Raw genomic sequence first — 13865 nt, forward strand, 5'->3', positions numbered from 1 at the left:
CTGGTTTCCCTCTTCCTTCACCTGCTCCCTTCCTGTATCCCAAATGCCTTCGCGGCATTGTGCTACTGGCATGTAGAGCAGCTGACGTTTTTCCTGCCGCCTCTGTAACCTGGCGAAACAGCCCATGGTTCTAGGTTCACATGTAACAACAACCTATGATTTAAACAATCCAGAGTTGACAGCTCAACAACCAACTATGGGTTCATTTTCTGGATTGTTCATGGTTAACAAACCATGGTTTGTTCGCACTTCACGACTGCCCATAATTATACAAACTAGGACTATATTAGTAACTTTCCTTGTGACATCTTTTCTCCATCCCCCCCTTGTCTTCTTTCTCTCAGTACTCAAGTGCACTAAATGTGTGTGTTTATTTATTTATTTGTTATATTCACCCAAGGTGGCAGGCATGATCCTCCTCTCCATTTTATCCTCACAACAATCCTGTGATGTAGGCTGCGTTCAGACAACACGAGAGCCAACAGTTGATCAAATAGTCCACAGTAGACTACATAGCCCACCATTGACTGTTGTGTCATCTAGCGGGGGGAAATCACACCATGGTTGGTTATTTCTAGAAAATAACCGACTCCAATAATCAACGCTGTGCAGAGTTGATTATCTGCACCACCGTTGATTATTGTGCCGTGTGGCTCCCAGCAGGGCTCTATAGGCAGGGGAAATAATCCCATCCAGGAAGTGCTCTGGGAGCTGCTGAACATGCCGTCCATTGGTGGGGCGCTGTGATCCGTGGCACCCCGTGCGGTTCCCAGGACAGGCACATGCTGTCCCTGGGTGGGATGCCACCAATTGTGGCATCCCACGTGTTCCCAGGGACGTGCCCGTCCGTTGCCCCTGCCACGGAGGGAAAGTGCTGGCAACAGGAGATGCTAGCAACTCCTACTCCCAAGTGCGACATGCAAATAGTCATCTGTGGAGTGGACTACAAGAGCAGGGTTGGCTATTGTGTCGTCCGAACGCGCCCTGAGAGTCAGTGACTGGCCCAAGATCACCCAGTGAGCTTCATGGCCAAGTAGGGATTAGAAGCTGGATCTCCTGAGTCCCAGTCCTCTAACCGCTGCACCACACTGGTTCTCTAAGTGCTGGCTGAGAAGCACCTTCGTCCGTGGCCTGATGTTACATCCAGTGATGAAGGAGGAGGCCTAATTCTCGCTGAAGTGGAAGACTTGTCTCTGGGCCGTTCCACTTCAGGGTAGGGCAACGGAACAGCAGGCTCCCTATACATCAGCCTTGCCCAGCCCGGTACCCTCTAGATGTGTTGGATTACAACTCCCAGCATGCTGTTGGGGATGTAGGGAGTTGTAGTCCAGCACTTCTGGGGGAGGGGGGCAGCATTTTTAACTTAGCTGGCAACCTAGGACCCCCTTCGACGGTCTGTTTCTCACTCAGGTGATAAACCTGGGCCCACGCTGCACCACGTTGGACTGGAGGTGAGGACTCGCTTCATGGAATTCTCCATCCCCCACTCCAAAATTTTTAAAAATATATATACAAAGAACTAGCATGGGCCGTGGAACAGCCCATAGACAGGTTGCTGCTTCAGCGAGAGCTCAGCTGTGAAACAGGAATTCTCCGATCCAAATCTCACCTCAGCCGTGAATTCACTCGGAGGCCTCGAATAAGCCAAACTCTGTGCCTGTGCTCCTCACTGGTCTACCTTGCAGGGTTTGTTTTATAAAGCACCACTGATGCACATAGTGATTTACCAGGTTACATGAGCAAACAAGCCAAATAGGTCTGTGCCCCCAGGAGTTTACAATCTAAATTTTGACCGTGGAGGTAATAAGAACTGAGGGAGAGAAGAGGAAGGAGGGTTGATACTTAGCCTGATCTGTTGCTAAGGCCTGAGCCGCTCCGGAGCGTAGCTCATCCGCAAAGCACTTGCTTTGTATGCAGAAGGCTCCAGGCTTAATCCCCGGGTAAAGTTGGGAAAGACTCTGGCAATGGAGCCCCGGAGAGCTGCAGCCAGTCCGTGTCATCGATCCTGGGCTAAATAAACCAATCGCCTGGCCCGATGTAAGGCAACTTCCCGTGCTCCTCCAAGACCGCTCCTCCCTCACCCAAATGAAAGGCTGCACTTGGACTGTTTCTTACGGGACGTTTTTCTGACACGGCTATCATGTTACAGTGCGGTTGCTGGTTTTTGGTATTTTCCTCCGCATGCACATCAGATCCATGAAAGAAAGTCTCCCCGTGTGGACATTGCTTAGATTCTGTGAAAAAGACTTCTGCTGCGTTGCCTTGGCAATTCTGCAGCAGGCAGAAGAGGGGTTGTGGTGTTCTTTGCCAACTAGAATGTTCTGACTTTAATCTTTTGAAATGCAATTTTACGTCCCGTCGTCTGCAGTTCCCCTTTTAATATGGGCTGAAGATTGTCATCTCGAAGTGATGAATCTAGAATTGCACGTAGTCCCATTCACCTCAAATACCCCAACCTCAAGCATTCCAATTAGCAGTAAATTGTAAGTTCTGTGATTAGCAGGAGATTGTATAAAGCCGGGTAAAATACAGTACCAGTCGCAAAGAGCAGCATAACATCGTAATTTTTTTAAAAAAATGATTTTTAACCTGCCTTTCTGAGCATGTTATGCACACAGCAGCTGCTCATGATTTTAAAGCACCAAATTCAGACTGGAATACGTTTGTCTTAAGGTTTGTTTTTAAAAGCCAGCAGTGCTGAGGCTGGAGAGGGAATTCCAAAGGTAGAGAGCCACCACTGAGCACGTCCTATTCTTAATACCTTTATTCATCCAGGAATACACCCAAATCAGGGTAATCTCGTTTACTGGTTATTTTAGGGATTGTGGTAGCAGGAGGTCAGGTTTTGGAGAAGCTGTAGTGCTGGGCTGGAAAACAGGTGTGGCAGGACAAAAACTGAAGGCAGGGAACACTAGGCACTCTGGGAAAATCTTTTGAAGCGTGGAATATGAATCCCTAAAATAAATACATACGGCTGAGTCAGGTACACTCTGGGCAGCTGGAGAAGGACCATGAAAGGAGCCCTCCTTCCTTTGCCGTTTGGAACTCAAAGACGTTGCTGTTAAATCTATAACATATCCTTCTGGGGATGTGGCACTCTGCAGTGATTCATCAGCAAAAGATAGGTGAGTCTGTCTGCTACCCATGAGCTTACAATGACCCTGTTCAGACAACACGTTAAGCCACGGGGGTTAAGCATTTTGAGCGAAACATTATGGCGTCGCATGTCGTGTGAACCAGGACTTAGCATGTGGTGGGAACCATTCCTAACCATGGTGGCTACATAACCATGGTTTAAACATGTTCACTAACCATTTGCTGCAAAAGGGTTAGTGGCCTAGCCATGGCTTAGTGTGTTGTCTGAACGGGCCCAATCTAAAAAAAAAAATAGACCATTGGGAAGACGACAGAGGGGAGGGGAGGGGAGGAAGCTGGGCATTGAGCAAATTCAGTTGCACCTTTGTGGTTACAGTTGGGGAAGAGGATGAAGGAGTTAAGCCAAGACTTCCATGTTAAAGCTAAGGCTTGGATTGTGGGGTGGGGAGTGGCACTACATTGACACAGGTAGTCCTACAACTGGGGAACCGGAAGGGAGACAAGTTATTCCAAGAAGCCTTTCTTTAACATGCAGCCTTGGATTACTGTTACTGCTTCTTTTACATTTTGTTTTAACTGTTTTTATTCTGTTTTTATTTTCATTTTACCTTGTACACCGCTCCGAAATTTTTCAATGGGGAGCAGTATATAAATAAATAAATAAATAAATAAATAAAGAGGAGGTGCTGAGAGGGCAAAAGTCCAGAGTGTGGTAGGGTTGCTGGAATGACGCTCATGGGGAGAAAGTATGGAATTCGCTACCACAAGATGTGGTGATGGCCACCAATTTGGATGGCTTTAAAAGGGGGTTGGATAAATTCCTGGAGGAAAAGGCTATCCATGGCTACTGGCCCTGATGGCTATGAGCTACCTCTAGGATCCGGGGCAGTAAGCCTGTGTGCCCCACTTGCTGGGGAACATGGGTGGGAGGGTGCTGTGGCACACAGTGTCGTGCTTCGTTGGTCCCTGGTCGACAGCTGGTTGACCCCTGTGTGAACAGAGTGCTGGACTAGATGGACCCTCAGTCTGATCCAGCCTCAGGGCTCTTCTTAGGTTCTTATGATAAAAAGGACTGAGAAGGAGATTGGGACAAAGCTGTGGAGGACATGGGGATTGTGCTGGCAGCAAAAGCGGGATGCGAAGCTAATGAAGTGATTTGTGCGCGCGGGATTATTAAGCGATGTGAGAGAAGGGCCGGTTTTCACAGTGGAGTTTAGATAAAGAGAAGAGGATTGAGGTACGGTAGGGAAAGGCCCAGGGGGAAGGGGCAGCTGTCAGAGCAGGAGATGACTGAGCCTGGACCTGAATTTTTGGCCAAGGGGACAGAGAGGAAGGGGTGCTGTTGAACAACACTTGCAGTGCTGTTCAGGGAGAAGCGGCACGAGATTGAACATGGGAAGCGAAATATGAGGTGGGAGAAGCAAGCCGAGATAAAGGCAAGACTCCTGCTGAACAAGGTGTACGGTGATGAGGTAGACGGATTCAGATAGCGATCGAGGTCAGAAAAGCTAAGGAGGAAAGATAAGTGGTTCACCGGAGGTCATGCAGACCAAATACAATTGATGCTAACTTATCAGGCTTGCGGAATTTCAGACACATCCCTCCCTCCCTCCCTCCCTCCCTCCCTCCCTCCAACGCCTGTCAGAACCATTTGAGCTGAAGCTTTTTCTATATTGGAATCTCTCCCTCGCTGCATGGTGTGGAGAAAGTGGGGAGGGAGACATTTTTTCCCCTCATAATACTGGGATCAAAACCAGTCATCCCATGACGCTGATTTGTGGGAGAATCAGGACAGATAAAAGGAAGGGCTTCTTCACACAGCGCAAAGTTAAACTATGGAACTCACTGCCACAAGATGTGGCGATGGCCACCGATTTACATGCTTTTAAAAGGGGGCTGGATAAATTCCTGGAGGAGAAGGCTTTCCATGGCTACTAGTCCTGATGGTTGTGTGCTGTCTCCAGTATCAGAGGCAGTAAGCTTATATACACCAGTTGCTGGGGAACATGGGCGGGAGGGTGCTGTTGCACCCATGTCCTGCCTTGCTGGTCCCTGGCCGATGGCTGGTTGGCCACTGTGTGAACAGAACGCTGGACTAGATGGACCCTTGGTCTGATCCAGCAGGGCTCTTCTGATGTTCTTAAGTTCTTTTGGATTGTTAGCTCCTTGGGACAGCAGCCCATCTGTCTTCCCATTTTATTTTATTTTACGATTACCCATTATGTGTGCTGATGAGAATATAAATAATTATAATTCGGGTGCAAATGAAGATTTCCCTCCACTGTGTGCCAGAATGGCTTGAAAACGCACCGTGAAAGAGAGAGTTTGGGGTTTCTGCAACTGAAGGGCAGCAGCGGGAAATTCTGAGTTCCTCTCCTATTTCCTTCCCAGAGACCTATTGTCCCCCGACTTGCTCCTGAGCTGCTTGTATCCCGGAGATCACGGGAAGAGGACTCCCAATCCTGCCAACCAGTTCCAGTTCGATAAAGTTGGGTAAGCCGACGATGAAGAAGGAGCTGCCATCTCAGCTTCCTCTGGTTCGGTTGCCACTGCATTCTTGCCTGTCTTTCATTCCAGCATCCTGACCCTGAACGACTACATTACAGAACTGGGCCACCCATACATGTGGGTGCAGAAGTTGGGGGGCCTGAATTTCCCCAAGGATCAGCCACAGGTAAGGGAAGAGTTGACTTCTGAACAATTGGCCAGTAGACTTCAATGCGGCTGCGAGTCTTGGATCTCCAAATGCAAAGGGAACAAGTCATGTAGAATAGTAGGAAGGGGCCTACAAGGCCATCGAGTCCAACCCCCTGCTCAGTGCAGGAATCTACCTTAAAGCATCCCTGACAGATGGTTGTCCAGCTGCCTCTTGAAGGCCTCTAGGGTGGGAGAGCCCACCATCTCCCTAGGTAACTGATTCCATTGTCGTACTGCTCTAACAGTCAGGAAGTTTTTCCTGATGTCCAGCTGGAATCTGGCTTCCTGTCGCTTGAAACCCTTATTCCATGACCTGCACTCTGGGATGACGGAGAAGAGATCCTGGCCCTCCTCTGTGTGACAACCTTTCCAGGACTTGAAGAGTGCTATCATGTCTCCTCTCAGGCTCCTCTTCTGCAAGCTAAACATGCCCAAGTGTTTGCTTGTTGATGCACGAATGAAGGTGCACAGAGGGGTTGCTGTGAGCATGTGGAAGTACATGTATGTTGGGGCATATAAAGCAAGAACCACAGGCCCAGGGGTCAAATCCGGCCCTCCTGGGGCCCCAATCCGGCCTTCCGGTGTTCCCCAGATGGCCACATCCTCTTTCTTCAAACCACCAATTGTTTTGTGGTTTCACGACTTTTGTGCAAGTCTACCCCGTTCCTTCTCATTCTAAATGGTTGAAATGCCTCTCCTAAGGCTGAGTGACTACCAGGAAAAGCTTTCAGATAATGTTGGTGTTATTATTGGGGGGTGGGGGTTGCCTTCAGTCCCACCCCACCCCCCTTTAGAATGCACCCCCCCCCGAGCTTCTCTAAAATTGCATTCGGCCCGGGGGCTGGAAGAGGGGCCCCACCTCTGATGCAGCGTTTGTGGAGGGGTGGACGTTTGTGTGTGCATGATGCATGGCCAGTGTTTAGATGGCTGCCAGCCTTGGGGGGCAAGCCCCCCCCATCCTTAGCGGGGAGTGTCCAAAGCTGGGTCTGTGGAATGTTTTTGTTTAAAAAAAAACCCCAGATAATCTCGCCAAGGAGTGAGAAATCCCTGGAAACAGGAACAAGCATCTTGCCCTCTCCATAAAACTTTGAGCAGCTCGTGCGGATGTTTACTCTTTAACTATTTAGAAAGGAAGACCTTTCCCCAAAAGTTTCCCTCACGGCCATGGCCACCTGGGGAACTGTAGTTTTGTCCGTCCTTCGCCCCCGGCCTAGGCTTCCCTCCCCCTAAGGAAACGGGGAGGCGTGGAGTGACGTCATGAGTTTTTCCGTTTGAACGAGGTTTCTCAAGGACTCAGGCGGCGGATGGAGTCGTGCGCGGCTGAGGCTCCTCTGGGGAGGTTGCCTTGCTTTTCCCAGCGTGCCTTGCAGCACTTGAGCCAAGCGGATCCAATCCAGCCCCCACCGGGCCGGTTTTCAAGGCAGCCCGAGGCTTGGATTGCGAGGTTGTCCTTGTCTCGTCTCTGCAGAATCCCGTGGTCGCTGACAACTCCCTGAGCGCCAGCCACATGGAGAGGACGATGAAATTGCTCAAGATGAGGCTGGAGTCCCGTCTCGCTTTGCACAGGCAATTCGCTTCGCTCGGTATGTCACGGCCACCCACACGCCCCCTTGGGCAACAAAACACCCCACACTTCTAAAACACGCTGTCAGCAGCAGCCTCAGGACTCTCTTTCACCGGCACTTGCAAAGTGAGACCCACTTCTAAGGCCCAAGACTCCCTTGAGGCGATAAACGTCTGACTAGGCAGGGTCAGGGGTACACAAAAGAATTCCCAGCCACCTACAATATATATATATTTTTCCCTCCATACGGAAAACCATCGCCTTGGGGAAAAGATGCAGCTAAATCCCATTTTCCCTAATAGCTTTTTGTGTGTGAGCAGGTTTTCCCCCCCCCTTCCTTTCTTTGTGTGCATGTGTAGAGAGTAGCCATGCCAGCCCTTTCCCAGAACCTGAGGTGGGACACCTCTAGGCTTTAACTCCATGCTGCGTTAAAAAGCATTTTAACGTGATCGTCATCTGTAGAAAAAGGAACTGTGGGGATCTGGTCTGGATCAGGGCTGTGGGATGAAAGATGAGAAAATGTAAATGCTTCCCCCACCCCCCCACACACCATTTTCTTTGCCAAAAAATCCCCCCTTGAAGTTGTAATGGGACCTTTGGGAGCAAATTATTATTAATAGAAGCTCTGAGGCAACTTTACCCAGGGAAATGGTGTGGGGGAGAGGGTTAATCCAGATCAGTCCCCTCCCAACACACACACACTTCAGGATTTTCCTGTTTGAGGTTTATTTTTACCTCTGACAAACCTTTCAGTCTGGGTACGGGCAACACGGCAAGTTGCACCGTTCAGGCAATGACCTACTGGCCTTTCTGAAGAAGGATGGGCTCTTCTTTCGTCGTGTTGATGGGGCCCGTTTCTGTGTTTGGCTTCAGAGCACGGGATCCTGCCCGTCGCCAGCGAGTGCCAGCACCTCTTCCCGGCAAAGATTGTGTCGCGTCTGGTGAAGTGGACGGCGCTCACGTACGAGGACTACCTGGTAGGTGGGGCCCTTTGGAAGAGGGCTGGCCTCTGCAAGGGATGGGTTTTCCCAGGACATTTTGAACTGGAGAATTGTCTAGGAACGAAACCGTGGGATCAGATCCAGATGGAGTCATTCTTAAAGTAGACCCATTGAAATCAATGGGACTTTCGTCATGTTGTAAATTACAACCCATTGATTTTGTTGTGTCTCCTTGAAGTAAGGCTAAATCCAGATTGGACCCTGGAAAAGTATTTTTTCCTGTAGCCGGTGATATATGGATTTTTTTAAAAAAAATAAAAGCACATTTACTGTGCTTTGAATGTTACCTTCAAGCAAACTGAAAGCTCTGCTCGAACCTTCTTTTTATTGGAATGACAGTTCTGTAGCAGGCACTTTCCTGCCATGGTTTATATTTTAAGGGGAAATCTTGGCTGTCAATAGCGATTTTAGCCCGTCCAAAGAACTACCCGAAGGACAGCCACCTGAAAATAATTGATTACAACTTTGAGACGCTACAGTTTTTCACCCCACAACACCGGCCACAACTCCCCACTTATACACGGTGCTTTGAACAAATCTAAATTTTTATGCTTTGTTTTATCTTGTGAATTGCTGAGAACCGCCCAGGGAGTTTTGGCTATTTAGCGGTATAGGAATGAAATGAAACCAATAAATTATTATTATTATTATTATTATTATTATTATTATTATTATTATTATTATTATTATTCAACCACCACCACCAATCCCTGCTCGTGTCACAAGGGACAGAGGTCCAGGCCGCCCCATTGGCTGTGAACATCCAGTGTGCACTCAGCTCACTTCCGGTTTATTGTTCCTCCATTGTAGGAGTTGCCCTACACGAAAGATGTCGTAGAGGCTGGTTTGGCAGAAGACACTCACCTTTATTACATGGCCCTGGTAGAAAGAGGGACAGGTATGTCCATTCCCCTTCTCTTATTTATTTATTTATTTTATTTTATTTTATTTTATTTTAGCATGTTTATCCCGCTCTTTAATCAAAGAGGCTCTCTTAGGCTTTCTCCAGCAGGCTTGAGAAAGATGCATTGCTATTATACAAGGGTTGGGGAGCTGGAATGCTGCAGGTGATGGGAACTAAATACGCCGAAGCAACCAACCTCCGTCTTATTAACGGGCAGAGGGATCGTAGCTCAGTGGTAGAGCAGGTGATCCACATGTAGTCAATCCCAGCTTGAGTCCCCGGCATGTTCAGGTAAGAGAGAGGGGGCACAACCTGTTTGACCTGAGGGGTGCTTGTGATGCTAGCACAGGTGTTGGGGACCCCCCCCCCCCATATATATATAAACACACACACATATCCTGGTGACCCTGATGATGCAGATGACTCTTTCGTCACTGCTAGCAGGAGTGAAGGAAGAGTGATCTATATGAGGGTATCTGGCCGTGGTGGAGTGAGAGAGCCTTCACTCTGGCAGAGCAATCTGCGGATTGGGGATAGAGGAAAAGAGCTTGTCTTCTGTGAAACAGATTTCTGTTGGCACTGACAACTGTGGTTTCAAAGGAGTTAAGAACATCAGAAGAACCTTGATGCTGGATCATACCAAGGGTCCATCCAGACCAGCACTCTGTTCACGCAGTGGCCAACCAGCTGTTGACCAGGGACCCACAAGAAAGACACGGGTGCAACAGCACCCTCCCGCCCATGTTCCCCAGCAACTGGCCTCTGATACTGGAGGTAGCATGTAGCCATCAGGACTAGTAGCCATTGATAGCCTTTTCCTTCAGGAATTTACCCCCTTTTAAAACCATCCAAGTGGGTGGCCATCGCCACGTCTTGTGGTAGTGAATTCCATAGTTTTGACTATGCGCTGTATGAAGAAGTCCTTCCTTTGATCTGTCCTGAATTGGTGTGTGTTGGACCTCAGATTCCAACTTTGCCTTGTACTCAGTCTTTTGAGCAGCTTACTCGTCATTTGCCACGCCTCCTGTAGCAGCCATTTTGTGCCGGTGCCCAAGGCAGTTTCTCAAATTGCCAGATGTGCCCACAGGCCCCCAAAAGGTTGCTACCCTTTACCTGGGGAGAGGAGGATCCCTGCCGAGTAGGCCTCTGTGTATTGTGCCCCTCACACACACACTGTCCCCTGGTCATCATTTCTGATGCAGGTTGTTTGCTTCGCTTTGCATAATTCTGCCCCCTTGGTCTCATTTAGTCTAATTCCTCCAGTAATTATACCCTGCGTTTCTATTAGAGCAATAACCAGGGAGGCTTACAATAAAATAATACCGTATAGCAGCATAGAATACATATGCATTCATGAAACAGCGAACAATAAATATTTGTGGGTGTGTTTCTCCCTTTGCCAGCCTGCCTGTGACTTAAGATCATCAATGGAGGCTCTTCCCTAACCTCCCCAAAGTAGTTATGTCTCGACAAGGGGAAAGCCTTCTTCAGTTGTGGAGCCAGGACGAGAATACCGCCCACGTAGAACTGCAACGAGTGCTAATGTTGAAGTTGTTTCAGCGTCAGCTCAAAAGCTTTTTAATTGTTGATGATGTCCTCTGTTCTATTGTAAAAGCTGCCTCCTCTGTGTTGGTTACGATGTGGTTCGAGTGTTTCTACTATATGATGTATTATTTTAATTCCATTTGTGCACCACCCTGAAATCCTCAAGGATGAAAGACCGTTTAAAAATGTTTTAATTAGTTAAATAAATATAGGCAATTTTAAAATAGTTAAAACAAGAGTTAGAAATGCTAACTTCAGCAGGGACACAGTAAAAGTTAGCTTGAATTGTTTGTAAAAAAAAAAAAAAAAAGGCTTCATCTTCTGCCTGGCATATCTCCAACAGAGCGGGGCTCCACAATCATAGTGTCAGCGCTAAGAAGGCCCCGACACATATAGCTACCTCCCAGATGTCTCACATGGCTTTCAAATCTTTAGTGGCACTTTGTGTAGAGGGAGGCACAGGAAGATTCCCTCCCCCCTGCTTGCCCAAGCTTTGCTCCTAAACTAGGGGTGCAGAACCTCCTGTTCATACTGCCTCTTGGGGGTCCTCCAGAAGGCGGGGCTTAGGCTCCAAGCCCCTCCTCCTGGTGGAATCCCCTTAGAGGGCCCCTCCCTTTCTACCTCTAGTCTGAGACAGGAGATGACAGTGGGAATTCCCCCTGCTGGCAAACAGCAGAAGCCCAGCTACTATCCCCGACCAGACGTAGCAGCAGAGATGCGGGGCGGTCTGGGCATTGGGACTCAGGTCCGTGGGGAAGATCGGCCGCTCTCCCCACATGTGTGCCAGCCCCAATGCCCCTCGTCCCCACAGTGGGTTTATACCATGTCCCCTGGCATTATCTGGTCCATGGTGGGCCTGATTGTGGGGACAGTTCTGCCCCCACCCACAACCCAGTTCTGTCCTCCAGTCGTAAACCCTAAATGTTGTGCAAGAGGGAGGAAGAGATCCTGCACTAGATGGTTTTACACACACAGCCCTGCTGACATCCTTCCCTTCCCTTCCTGTCCCAGCCAAGCTGCAGGCGGCCGTAGTGCTGAATCCTGGCTACTCCTGCATGCCGCCCATCTTCAGCCTGTGCCTGAACTGGAAAGGGGAGAAGACCAATAGCAATGACGACAACATCCGGGTAAGTCGTAGGCCCACGTTAGGCAAGAGAACCAGGTAAAAAGGCTCCGCTGGGCAGCTGCTGCGGACTCCTGTCCCTCCCTAGTGCCATCAGCAGAATAGGAAATGGCTGCATATCCGTTCAACCAGCCTGTGGAAGAGGAGGCTAGAGCATCAAGTGAGCAGTGCATCTGCCTGGAAGTCTCTTAGGGGCTGAACTTCTCTCTCCACCCACCCCCTTTTCTCTTCCTCTCCTTCCCTTGTCCTTTGCAGGCCATGGAGAGTGAGGTCAGTGTTTACTGCAAGGAGCTCTACGGTCCCAAGCCAGGCTACCAGCTCCTGACCAACCAGCTGCAACGGTTGTGTGTTGTTCTGGACGTCTACCTGGAAACGGAGACCCACGACAACAGCGTGGAGGGACCGAAGGAGTTTCCGCAGGAGAAGATGTGTCTGCGTCTGGTCAGGTAGGTAGGAGCAGGACTACATTTGGCCAGGGCTGTGGTATATCTAAAGCAGAGCAAATGGGGGGGGGGGGGGGAGGTCTTGCACCGCTCCCGGGAAGGGCTGCGGCCAACCTCCAGGTGAAAGAAATCAAGCAAGCAACTTGTCTAAAAGACAAATAATCAGAGCCGGGTGTGCTATACCCTAAAAAAGCCTCCCCACATACACAGAAACAAGAAACTTGATTCTGCAGCGTACTTAAATGGCGACGTTGTCGTATTTTGCGTGATTCTGCTTATGCTTGGCAGAATCACGCAGAATTCTGCTTGGCAGAATCACGCAAGTGGAGGCTGAAGCAGCTACACAGGTCCTGAAACTCGCTGGAAGTCATTCTCAATCCCTCTGGCTTTTGAGGCTTTACGAAGCAGTGCTCAAGCCCACTCGTGCCTGTTCTCGCAGCCTTAAGGGCTAGAAGTGGAAGTGGCTCGTGCGCTCCGCTCATCCCCAGCATTTCCTGGGTTATACAACCCAGCAATTGCCACTGTGATGTGTGAACGAGGTCTTCATGTTTTGTTTTCTGATGCCTTTCCCACCTGGCATCCTTATTTTCTCTGCTTCTTATGTCCTGTCTGTTCAACTCTACACTCCTTCGGTCAGGGTCCTTTCTGCCTTTTTCTAAAAAATATATATATATATTGGAGAGAGCACAGTGTTAGTTGGGTTCAAGCCAGTCAAGGCCTTGAAGTCCTACTGCAGTATGCAACGCTAGGCAGCCTGGTGTCCTCCAGATGTTTGGGACTTCAAGCCCCATCTGCCCTAGCCAGCATGGCCATTGGTCAGGGATTCTGGGATTAGTAGTCTAAAATATCTGGAGAGCACCAGGTCAAGGAAGGGGGTTATATGGCATTTTCGCCTTTTCCTATGTTAGCCTTTGAAATGCAGACGTCTCTCTCCTTTCTTAGGGGGCCCAGTCGGATGAAGCCATTCAAGTACAACCATCCCCAGGGCTTCTTCAGTCATCGTTGAGGGCTGCAGATGACAGCTCTGCCCAAGGAGAGAGACAGAGAGCGTCGCGGACTGGAGTTCTTGGTTGGCAGATTCCCAGCCTCGTCCTGCCCAGGCCAGGCCAGAGGTTCCTGACTGCTTGCCGGCCACTTTGGTTTATTCCATTCCATTAGCTGTACTGGGGGTAGTTTCGAAATAATTAAAATTTTAAGGAGAGTTTGTTTCCTAATCCTGTGTAAAGAACTGTTTTGTATTAGTTGTCTTGTTCTATAGACGATCCAAGGTATAGGAGAAAGAGAGAAGAGTTTGACCCTTGTCGCCTAAGCTGGATCAGACCAAAAGCCTACCCAATCCAGCCTCCTTTTTCTCACACTGGCTGACCAGATTCCCCTGGGAAGCCCACGAGCAGGGCATGACAGTAACAACACCCTTCCACTTGTACCCCAGCAACTGGAATGCAGAGGCAGGCGGCCTCTGATCCTGGAGTTAGCATATAGCCATCAAGGC

The 13865-nt window shown here is 49.2% G+C and overlaps 1 protein-coding gene across 1 annotated transcript in view; it reads left to right on the forward strand.

Annotated features, from left to right (window-relative positions):
• The window catches only part of THOC5 (THO complex subunit 5), a 34270-nt gene extending 20683 nt beyond the window's left edge, over nt 1-13587 (forward strand). Inside the window, exons 13-20 of the mRNA XM_063143932.1 lie at nt 5488-5589; nt 5674-5770; nt 7262-7376; nt 8231-8334; nt 9169-9256; nt 11819-11934; nt 12186-12376; nt 13316-13587. Of these exons, the coding sequence (XP_063000002.1) occupies nt 5488-5589; nt 5674-5770; nt 7262-7376; nt 8231-8334; nt 9169-9256; nt 11819-11934; nt 12186-12376; nt 13316-13379 (877 nt within the window). The 3' untranslated portion in view covers nt 13380-13587. The remainder of the gene's footprint in view (nt 1-5487; nt 5590-5673; nt 5771-7261; nt 7377-8230; nt 8335-9168; nt 9257-11818; nt 11935-12185; nt 12377-13315) is intronic.
• The last annotated feature ends 278 nt before the right edge of the window (nt 13588-13865 follow it).

This window comes from Elgaria multicarinata, chromosome 18 (assembly GCF_023053635.1).
Source record: "Elgaria multicarinata webbii isolate HBS135686 ecotype San Diego chromosome 18, rElgMul1.1.pri, whole genome shotgun sequence".
Lineage (NCBI taxonomy): Eukaryota > Metazoa > Chordata > Lepidosauria > Squamata > Anguidae > Elgaria > Elgaria multicarinata.